At 38.8% G+C, this 12,392-nt stretch overlaps 1 protein-coding gene across 2 annotated transcripts in view; it reads right to left on the bottom strand.

Annotated features, from left to right (window-relative positions):
• The window catches only part of CRTC3 (CREB regulated transcription coactivator 3), a 133,348-nt gene that overhangs the window by 49,577 nt on the left and 71,379 nt on the right, over positions 1 to 12,392 (bottom strand). For both annotated transcript variants that reach the window (XM_063448968.1, XM_063448969.1), the window contains exon 4: positions 7,880 to 7,941. In XM_063448968.1, coding sequence (XP_063305038.1) covers positions 7,880 to 7,941 — 62 coding nt within the window. The remainder of the gene's footprint in view (positions 1 to 7,879; positions 7,942 to 12,392) is intronic.

Below are 12,392 nucleotides of genomic sequence, written 5' to 3'. Positions count from 1 at the left end.
TGTCAAAATAAAATACCTGACACATCAGTACCACAATTTTATCTTGACACATTGAAATTCACAGGTCGAAAGTGCCACCATTTCATTGATTAAGATATATATAGGTATACATACAATTGTGGCACTCACAAGAATTTCTAACTGCAAATTTAATGTGTCAATATACACACACACACACACATACATATATATATACACACACACACACCATCCCTCCATTAACTAACATACTCTCTCTGTGTGAATATATATATATATGAGAGAGAGAGAGAGAGTTAATAGATGGATGATTTTATACAAAAGGTTACAAATTCTATTCACCCTCTTTTGTACATAAAATCTGATGTTTTTTGTATTTTGCATTTGTTAAGATTTTGCAGAATACCTATTTATGTATTACCAAGTGAATCAAAAGAGGTCTACTTAGGAAGCACAACCATGAATACTCATGGATTATGCTTATTAAATAAACATTGTTTTAGAAGATGAAACTCTAGCAAAGAAGACGTAAGGGTATTGGAGCACATCTGTTCTAAAATGTTTTTCTAGTACTACTTTGTAGGTTTGATGACGTTATGGGAGCAGAGTTTCCTTGGATTCTTTTTTTTTTTTTTTGGTTATGTAAGTGCTTTGGCAGTGAAACAGTTGCCAGTGGGAACAAGTGAAACTAGGCATCCAGAGCGTGGGATTGAGCCACTTATCCAGACCAGCTGCACTTCTGACCTTTCTCACTGGAGATTATTGCAGAAGGATAATTTATTTGTAAGGGATGCTGGCTTTTACCAAAGTAAAGATACACTACCAATTAATATTTTAATTTCATTTAATTTCAGTTAACCAATAATACAAAAGGGAACATGGAACGTGAAGGAAGAGAATGTAAAACATACAAATAATGGGGACAACACCCACCAGAAAAAGAAAGAAATAGGAAAAAAAAAAAAAAGACACCCTAAAAATCCTTTTGTATTGATCAGATATAAAAAGATGTCTGTAATGATCAATGGGAAGGTAAAGCTATTCCAGAAAATTTGCCAATGAAAATAGGAATTTGAGAAGAACATGTTCTATCAGAGGGGAGAAAAAATAAATAGTGAAAAGCATGAACCCAGCAGTTCTAAAGTTATTTCAGGTGCATTTATACATTCCGGTTATTGGTGTAAAAGAAATCATCAACACAAACTTCTCAATCTAATTATTTTCCCTGTGCTTGCATAGAAAAAGGGGAGGAGATTAAGGCATGCCGAGGGTCCATGGTGCAAATTTGGAAACGTGTTGTATCTTCGATAGGTGCTATCGGTCGAGACTCCGGCATAAAACACCACACTCTTGATCCACTATTAAAGCAATCCCGACATACACGTATTTGACAAACTCTTATCAGTTAGTCGACGGCTAGGGTCAGGATTTACAGCCGCTAAAGGAGCCCTGTCTGATAGACGGAGCAGTACCCCTATTCAGGGAATTATTACCAAGCACCAGACACTTTTCAAGGAAAGCTGTTATACTTGTTGTATAATGATAATCCGCACTGTAACATCTACCCTAGCTTCTATAGTAATGTATTGTGTCTGAAAACTTATTTAGTTCTGTCACTGATTGAAAATGTATTATTAAAGAATCTTTAAAAAAATAAATAAAAAAATTAAATCATATCAAATAAACGATTTAGCTGCCAGCCTCTTCTACCCCTCCCCAGAGTCCCCAGCCTACGTACATGTATTCCATCGCCACACAGGCCCCCACTGGCACTTGCTCCACCCCCAATCCACCTCCTTGGCTGAGATCATAATTTATGATCTCTGCCAATCCAATGCTTTCCTATAGGAACGTTTTGGGAGGCTATAGCACATGCGCGGCAAAACGCTGCACCGGCCAATCAGCATCTCATCATAGAGATGCATTGACTCAATGAGGACAGTTCAGCGCCTCCATGCACAGCACTGATCCACTGTCTGGTAAATCACTGACACATGAAGCACCTTTAGTGGGCCGTCTGAGTGACTGCCACTAACGGTGTACTTAGGGAGAAATGTTTACATTTAAATGCCTGCAGGAACTGACTATACTTACCAGAATAACTGCATTAAGCTGTAGTTGTTCTGGTGACTATAGTGTCCCTTTAAAGTATGTGTGTATATGTGATGTGAGTAACTGTTATATATTTGCATGTTAATAATAAGCAAATGTTGTGTATTTAAGAATGTGTGGTTAATTTAAAGCCGCTCTTTCACTTCTTGAATATTTCATAAAGATAAAGGCAGCAGTACCTATTGTCCTTCCCCTGAGCAGTGGGTGGGGGCCCTAAATAACAATAAGGGGGAGGGGGGTGTGACCTATTGCCCTCCCGGCCCCCACCCATGAGCAGCAGGTGGAGGCCCTAAATGAAAATTGGGGGGGAAATGGGGGAGACCTTCCCCCGGGCCCCACCCATGAGCGGCAGGTTTGTCTTTCCCCGGCCCCCAACCATGAGCGGTAGGCTTGGGCCCTAAATGAAAATGGGGGGGGGGGGGGGGGATGGATGGGGGAGGAGGGGGTGGGAGGTAGAACTAAGTGTAAATACCCCCCCAGCCCAAATTTTATTGAATAAAGACCTACCTATGCCCCCCTCACCCTAAAAAATGTGAGGGGAGACAATAAAACTAAATCCCTGTAAATAAAAAATAACTTACCATTTGATGTCTTCTTTTTTTTCTAAAATCTTTTTTCAGTCCCAAAATAGGCAAAATAAAAATCCATAATACCCGTTGAACTATGAAAATAAAATAAAAAACTAGAGCGCAAAAAAAGTAATCCGTCTTCAACCATGGAGGGTACTGCGCAGACTGAGCTCCGCAGGACGTGGAAAGGCTTATAAAGCCTTCCCACGCCCTGTAATTAGGCTCAGAGCGCTTTGATTGGTTGGTTTAAGCCAACCAGAGTGCTCTGACAGGTAAAGGAAGAGACTGACCGGTAAGCTTCTACATTTACCTGTCACATCACTCTGATTGGTTGGCTTGAAATCCAACCAATCCGAGTGCTTGGTGGCATTTTACACAGCGTGGGAAACTTCTTTGGAATTTTCCCATGCTGTGTAATTTGACTCATAGCAACACTCTGGTTGATTTCAAATTACACAGCATGGGAAAATTCCAAAGAACTTTCCCATGCTGTGTAAAATGAGACAGAGCACTCTGATTGGTTGGATTTCAAGCCAATCAGAGTGATGTGACAGGTAAATGTAGAGGCTTACCTGTCAGAGCACTCTGGTTGGCTTTGTTGGCAGTGGAGTATGTCTACCAGTACATGTGGGTAAATGTCCTTTGTACAATTCTATTTCTCAAATTTGACAAATATTTTACAACATATTCCCCATTTTGTCTGGATTTTAATCACATATCCAAAATTGTTATTATACATGATTGTACAACTTGCATGAGATACTAGTACCATATACTCTATTAATGTATGTATAATTTGAAATGGATTAATTCAATAAAAAGTTTGTGAATAAACAAACAAAAAATAATTAAAATCAGTGTCTATGCTCGTAGGCCACATGAAAGTAAGCTACAACCCACATGCAGACCTTATGACATTATACACCAGTGAGGTAAATGCTTCAGAGAAACCACATCTTATAATATTAAAGATAGGTACATGTGTGTAAAATAAGTATTAAAACATATTAAACAAAATGACCTGCAATAATAGGGTTTTTGCTTCTGTTAAAAGTCAAAACGCTTAGAATGTATGACGCTCTTTTCTGACTTTACTTCTTCTCACAAATCTCAGGCAAAAAAAAGCTTCTTCTAGTTTCTCCTCTTTAGATTATATCCAAACTTAAGCTGCCAAAAAACAAACCACAATCACCTCTCTAGTAAACATCACTGCATACAGGACCTCTTTTCCAAATGTCCTGATGGGTTTTGATTTACTATGAATAAAACTGGAACTTTGGCCAAAGTCAATGAATTGTGGACTTAATGTCTACACAGATGTCTAGATCCACACTTCAAATGCAACATGTTCAACATCTGGATACAAAGGACAATGGCATGTTTGAAAACAAAGCAAACCATATGGGTCTATGCCTAATAACCAAGAAAAATAAATTGTATAGTTTAATGCTAGTATATTGTACATTTAGATATAAAAAGAGCAGTAGGAGGAGCAAAGTACCCATTGCATACTAAGAGAATGTGTAAGCAACATACTGCATACCACTGAAACATTTAAAAGGACATTGTAAGCACCAACAAATTAAAATAAAACTTTAATTTAATGAAGTGGTTTTGGTATATAGATTATGCCCCTGCAATCTCACTGCTCAATTCACTTATATTTAGGAGTTAAAGCGGCACTATCCCTATCTGAGGACCTGCATAATTTACAAAGACCCACTATGGTGGCATCGCTTCTGGTAATCCGGTGACTGTGGGAGACAGAGAAAGGTGAGATTTACTTACATGAACCTGTCCCTCACAGGCGCCGCCCATCTTCTTCTTCTGCTTGGTCCTCCTCTGCCCGACCTCACTGTTGTACTCTCACGGGAATACAGCATTAAGTTCTATAAAGGACCCTGCAAAATGGTGGGATCCTCCACAGACACAGTTAATATCTCTCCACCAAGCCTTAATTATGATATACATGATTAAAGCCTGATGGCGAAATGTTGTGTATGTGATTGTGCTCTACTGATCCTAATAAACTATTTCTGTATTGGACCACACAGTGATGCCTTTGGAGTAAGTGATTTTGAAAATTTCTGAGGGACTGCGGATCACTTGCACGGTGCACCAGAGGGGCAGCAGCTATTTGCAAATTACCTGTATGTGGTCTTATCTTGGCATGCGTGAGAGTACAGCTTTGAGGCGTATGGAGGATCCCACGAGATCCTCCATAGACAGCTAATTGCTCTGCAGCCATCACTTGTGACAGCTGGGGAGATTGACTTCTAGATACTGAGCAGAGCTACGCCGTCTAGAAGTGTCACGCATAGGAAATATACTGAAACAAAGTATACTTTGTGTCAGAATATCTCTTGACGGAGTTGGAATTTCAATGCAATTCCAACACTGTCAGTGGCAGGGCCACCATCAGAAATTTTGGGCCCCTGAAACAGCTCAAGTTCTGGGCCCCTGGGGACCCTACTCCAAGCCTGACCCTATAGCCCGCCTCCAAATCCCACCCACAGGACCCACCTCCAAATCCACCCACAAAGAAGCCGTGTTTGGAGAGTGGAAACAGAGTATGTGTTTTGTGGATGCAGTGTGTTTGTGTATTGGCTGCAGTATGTGTTAGTGCATGTGGAGTGGATGCACATATATATATTAAAAATTTGTATGAGTATGTGTGTGAATATTGGTGTTTGAATGCGCGCGCACACACACACACAGTGATACTCAGACACATACACTGACACATGCAAATACACACACAGAAATACACACTGACAGACACTCAAACATTGACACAGAATACACACACACACAGACACAAACATAGACACACGCACTGCTACAAAAGGACACAAATACACACACATACTAACAGACACATACATACATAGTGACACATAGACACATACTAACATACATATAAAACACATGCATAAGGAAATGCAGACACACATACAGACAGATACACTCATATACAGACATATATAAAGACATAGCTCATTTTTCAGCCACCCTCCTGTTTCTTGCCTTTTCGGTGCAGGCGGGTGGCTGGGGCTGATGGCCTCCACGCTGTCTCTTCTCCATCCCGTGCGGAGTAAGCTGGGAGGAGGTGTCCGGCTGCCACTTCCTCCCAGCAATTGTTGCGGCTGACATTTTTAAAGGAGCCCGGTTGTGCTATTACATGGCCGCAGCGCTGAGCAGGCCCCTGAAGTTATAGGGCCCCATCGGGTTACTCTAAATGCTTGGGCCACCCGATGGACCCCATCAGCATGCGGGCCCCGGCGGCAGTTCCGCCGCTACACATTGAGCCCATACGGCCGGGCCCCCGCAACAACCACCATGGTTGTCACCCTGTGATGGCAGCCCTAGTCAGTAGGAGTATTTCATAAAGATATTTTTGTATTAAATATTAATTTTATAGTGTGGGAGGGGAGGCGAGAGTGTGACGTTTTAAACACTTTGTTTATGCAGCCCAAGCCACACCTCCACTCCTACTTTCAAAGCCTCCCTACACATTTCCTGAAAAGGCTATTTTTTTTTTAGTTTGCCTTTTTGCACAATGTTCTTAATTTAGAATCTTTTGGTGTTAATTGCCTGCTACAGCCTGCAACAATCTACTGTGCAAACTAAAAGCTCAATTTACAGAGCAATAGATCAACACACAGGTGAACACACAGAGCTGTAAATTTGGATTCAAAATGAAACGATTATTTCATGGAGGCTGTGTGAGCAACATCCAGGGGAGGTATGGCTTGGTCTGCATAAACAAAATCAAACAAAAATAAACTCAAAAATAGCAGATCATTGAGCAGGTGTACCATCTATACACTGAAACTGCTTAATTATTCTAAAGTAATTTTGGTTTTTAGAGTATACAGTTAAAATGGTTAGGTCACATTTCTACAAATCTGTACATTTTAATTGGATAGATTTATAATCTGCCACATGTTTTAAATTAACAGGCCTGCGTCAAAGAAACTGTATCCTGCTATGTCAACAATCCAGGGGTCTTTACCCTTTGTAAATATACATACATATGTTTATAGATCGATATATACCGTACACACACACACACACATATCTCTATCTATACCTATATCTACACACACACACAGACATATATACACACACACACACACAGATAGAAAGAGAGGTAGATAGAGAGACATTTCACTAAAAGAAGTCTAAAAGAGAGCTTGTTTGCTAGTAAACATGCATTGATACCTACCGGTTTGTGGATATACTAGAGGCAAGGTAATTAAACTTAAATATTAAGGGTTTTTTTTTTCAGACTCTGGATATCATTTAAAAAGCTTTGCCTTAATAATTTCATGGATATGAAATTAGTATAGCAGAATCTGCACATTATAATATTAAGGAGACACGCATCACTTGACAATGAATTCGTTTTTCAATCAGTAAGTACCGGTAAACCCTTTTAAACAAATATACAAAACAAAAAAAAGCAAGAAAATGTTGAAAAGAATGTAATAAACGTTGATAGACTTGCTCAGACTGCATTTTTGAGCTCTCAGCTAGTGGTGTTTCTTAATTTCCCCCTCACCACTCTTACCCATCCTACTTAGTATCAGACCAGTGCACTAACAACAGAAAAAGGACTGTGCAGTAGCAAGGGGGGGGGGGGGAAACTGATCAGACTCCTCTCTTTTCCCCCTGTCAGTAGATTTCCCCCCCGACACCCCCCACCCCCACCCGGAGTGGGTATGGAAAGCATAAAAAAGGAGCAGGTAAAAATGAATTAAAAAATAGATAATTTTTAGTTGCTACTTTTTGCAGCCTGCAGAGTGAGGTAACGGTCTCATTACCAAACAAATATGCAAGCAAAGCTCCCCATTTTACCTTATAACATGGAACACCATTTCATGGAATAGAATAACGATAATTGTATTTTATGCATTATTTTTAAGATGATGCAAACATGTTTTTATATGCACAAACATACTCGCAGATAGAACATTAAAAATACAATAATGCAATATAGTAAAAAAAAAAAAAATGTATACATTATATATTCCAATTGTTGAGAGAGAGAGAGAGAGAGAGAGAGAGAGAGCAAATGTTTTTCATATCTATACAGTGTGCTTGCATTTGCATTGAAATAAAAACAGTGTATTCCTATTCTACGTTAAACAGCAGAAGTAAAATTTGATTATAAAAATGTCAGTATACAGATTAAAGACCAGTTGAGTTGTTCCTACCTTCTCCAGTTGTTGTCTGGTGGTGGAGAGAGATAAACAGATCCATACGGAGAGCTTTCGAAGTAATTAAGAGTAAAGGAAAAGCAGACAGTCAGCAGCACAATTAGTGTATTAAATAAGAATATATTAGAGTATGTCACGCAATAATTCCGGGGCTGAATTTTGGACCAGGCCTCCAATACCCACATTCAACAATCACAAAACAGAAATCCATATTGTAATACATCCAAACCTAAATATTCAGTCATTCTGTAAATAAATCCAAGCTAAATACTTCAGCGGAACAATATATAGAAATCATGGCGATCTGGGAAACCAAAACAGCATGTTTTAAGATTACCAGAGCATAAAACTAATAAGCAGAGCACCTCAAGTTAGCTTATGCAGACCTATGATAAATATAAGTGTACTGATTTATCATCTCTGAGCTCATCAGCACTGTCAGTTGCCAACCTTATGAAATGTAACCAAAATTATGAAATTAATTTTCCTTGCTTGGACATCTGGCGCCATGGAGCCTTCTTAATTGGACTATAACCTTGTAATATTAGACTCAGTAAAGTGGGAAAGACCTTGTGTAGAAATTGTATCTGCTCCGGCAGTCAAGGATTTTAGCCAGCCTGATTTGCTTTCATGTGATGACAGGCTGGCTGAAAACCACAGACAAATAAAGAGATAGAAAAAGTGTTTCTCACAATACAAAATAATAGAATTTTATATATATTTATTTTAAGTAGGTTTCAGTCCATGCGGGTCACCGTATTCAGAATCCTGCACAAACCAGAGTAAAAACAAAAAAACACACAAAAAATAAGTCAACAGATACCCAATATGAAAAAATGTTGCTATCAACTAATAGAATAATAGAATTCACAGTGAGAAGCGCCTCTAGCGGCTGTCAATGAGATAGCCACTAGAGCCTGGATTAACCCTATTGCAAACATAGCAGTTTCTCTGAAACTGCTGTGTTTACAGAAAAAAGGGTTAAACCTAGCTGGACATGGCACCCAGACCACTTCATTAGAAACATAGAAAGTGACGGCAGATAAGAACCATTCGGCCCATCTAGTCTGCCCAGTTTTCTGAATACTTTCATTAGTCCCTGGCCTTATCTTATAGTTAGGATAGCCTTATGCCTATCCCACGCATGCTTAAACTCCTTTACTGTGTTAACTTCTACCACTTCAGCTGGAAGGCTATCCCATGCATCCACTACACTCTCAGTAAAGTAATACTTCCTGATATTATTTTAAAACCTTTGTCCCTCTAATTTAAGACTATGTCCTCTTGTTGTGGTAGTTTTTCTTCTTTTAAATATAGTCTCCTCCTTTACAGTGTTGATTCCCTTTATGTATTTAAATGTTTCTATCATATCCCCCCTGTCTCGTCTTTCCTCCAAGCTATACATGTTAAGATCCTTTAACCTTTCCTGGTAAGTTTTATCCTGCAATCCATGAACCGGTTTAGTAGTCCTTCTTTGAACTCTCTCTAAGGTATCAATATCCTTCTGAAGATATGGTCTCCAGTACTGCGTACAATACTCCAAGTGAGGTCTCACCAGTGTTCTGTACAATGGCATGAGCACTTCCCTCTTTCTACTGCTAATACCTCTCCCTATACAACCAAGCATTCTGCTAGCATTTCCTGCTGCTCTATTACATTTTCTGCCTACCTTTAAGTCACCAGAAATAATCACCCCTAAATTCCTTTCCTCAGATGTTGAGGTTAGGACTCTATCAAATATTCTGTACTCTGCCCTTGGGTTTTTACATCCAAGATGCATTATCTTGCACTTATCCACATTAAATGTCAGTTGCCACAACTCTGACCATTTTTCTAGTTTACCTAAATAATTTGCCATTTGGCTTATCCCTCCTGGAACATCAACCCTGTTACATATCTTAGTATCATCCGCAAAAAGACACACCTTACCATCAAGGCCTTCTGCAATATCACGAATATAAATATTAAAGAGAATGGTTCCAAGTACAGATCCCTGAGGTACCCCACTGGTGACAAGCCCAAGCTTCGAATATACTCCATTGACTACAACCCTCTGTTGCCTGTCACTCAGCCACTGCCTTACCCATTCAACAATATTGGAATCCAAACTTAAATATTGCAATTTATTGATAAGCCTATGTGAAACAGTGTCAAAAGCCTTACTGAAATCTAGGTAACCAATGTCTACTGCACCACCCTGATCTATAATTTTAGTTACCCAATCAAAAAAAATCAATAAGATTAGTTTGGCATGATCTCCCTGAAGTAAACCCATGTTGTCTCTGATCTTGAAATCCATGTGTTTTTAGATGTTCAACAATCCTATCCTTTAACATGGTTTCCATCACTTTCCCCACAACTGAAGTAAGGCTTACTGGCCTATAGTTGTCCGACTCCTCCCTATTACCTTTCTTATGAATGGGCACAACATTTGCTAACTTCCAATCTTCTGGGACTACGCCTGTTATCAATGATTGGTTAAATAAATCTGTTAATGGTTTTGCTAGTACACCACTAAGCTCTTTTAATAGCTTTGGGTGTATTCCATCAGGTCCCATTGACTTATTTGTCTTTACTTTTGAGAGTTGAAACAGAACCTCTTCCTCTGTAAACTCACGTGTAATAAATGACTCATTTATCCTTTTTCTTAACTGAGGTCCCTTTCCTTCATTTTCATCTGTAAATACCGAACAAAAATATTCATTGAGGCAGTCAGCTAGACCTTTATCCTCATCTACATACCTTCCTTCTTTTGTTTTTAATCTAACTAATCCTTGTTTTACTTTTCTTTTCTCATTTATGTATCTAAAAAAAGTTTTGTCCCCCTTTTTTTTACTGACTGTGCTATTTTCTCTCCTGTGTGTGATTTGGAAGCTCTTATAATTTGCTTAGCCTCTTTCTGCCTAATCTTATAGGTCATTCTGTCTTCCTCACTCTGTTTTTTTTATAATTACTAAATGCTAACTTTTTGTTTTTTACTATTTTGGCTACATCTGCGGAGTACCACAGTGGTTTCTTGATTTTTTTGCTTTTACTGACAAGCCTAATGCAATTTCCTGTTGCCTTCTGTAGTGAAACTTTTAAATAATCCCATTTCACTTGGACTCGATTTAAATTGCTCCAGTCTGATAATGACTCCTTTACACATATTCTAATTTTAGAAAAGTCTGTTTTTCTAAAGTCTAAAACTTTTGTTTTTGTGTGGTGTGACTCAGTCACTGTTCTTATTTTAAACCACACTGACTGATGATCACTGGATCCTAAACTTTCACCTACAGTAATATCTGATACCAAATCTCCATTTGTTTTAACACTAAATCTAGTATGGCCTCTTTACGAGTTGGCTCCTCAACGACTTGTTTTAGAGACAATCCCAGTAGGGAGTTTAGAATATGTGTGCTCCTGGCACAAGTAGCTATTTTTGTATTCCAATTCACATCAGGCAGATTAAAGTCACCCATGATGATAACTTCCCCATCATTGTCATTTTAGCTATTTCTTCAACTAGTAGATTATCTAACTCTTCAATTTGTCCTGGGGGCCTATAAATCACACCTACACGAGTTACTGTGTGATTACCAAATTCTAACGTAACCCAAACGGACTCTATGTTCGCCTCACTAACCTTTATTAGGCTAGATTTTATGCTATCCTTCACATACAGGGCCACCCCTCCCCCTTTCTTGCCTTCCCTGTCTTTTCTATATAAAGAGTACCCTGGCATTGCTATGTCCCAGTCATTTTTCTCATTATACCATGTCTCAGTAACCGCGACTAAATCTACACTATCAGTTGCCATTATTGCCACAAGTTCATGGATCTTATTCCCTAAACTGCGAGCATTTGCAGACATGACTCTAAGCTTATTATTTTTAACACACTTGCTACAGGCACCTTCTGTCCTTGTTTTGAGGGACAATTGGATTGATGTTTTATCACACTTTTGCCCCCCCCCCTCCTAGTTTAAATACATCCTAGCAAAACCTCTGAACTGCTCACTGAGAACATTTGTTCCCTGTTGAGAAAGATGCAAACCATCTTTTTGTACAGTTTATTTCCATTCCAAACAGAGCTACCATGAGAAATAAAGCCAAATCCTTGCTCCCGACACCATTCACCAAGCCACAAGTTATGAGTTTGATGAAGGATTTTACAAGCTGAATAGTCAACATAACATAATCCTTTATTATTCAACGTCTGGATTTAAAATCAGCATAAAACATTCAACATCGTCATCGCTCGTAGAAATATCGATAATGACAGTGTATACTCTCTCATACTAAAAAGAGAGTAAATTAAAGATAAAGGCTACGCAGGTGTACCAAATAACAAACCAACACAGTGCTTTCGTAAAGAGATCAAAACCAAGTATATTACAATTAACCGCAGTTCTCACACTTGGCAGAATATATAATGTACCCAAGGAAAAAAATAACACACACTTCAAATATACTACAAAATAGAAAATTCACTGTAACCACTATCTATCTAATTGTATATATATATATAT

This window comes from Pelobates fuscus, chromosome 3, assembly GCF_036172605.1.
Source record: "Pelobates fuscus isolate aPelFus1 chromosome 3, aPelFus1.pri, whole genome shotgun sequence".
In the NCBI taxonomy this organism is placed as follows: domain Eukaryota; kingdom Metazoa; phylum Chordata; class Amphibia; order Anura; family Pelobatidae; genus Pelobates; species Pelobates fuscus.
Note: the sequence above shows the minus strand (reverse complement) of the source record. Positions and strands in the feature narration are given on the sequence as shown.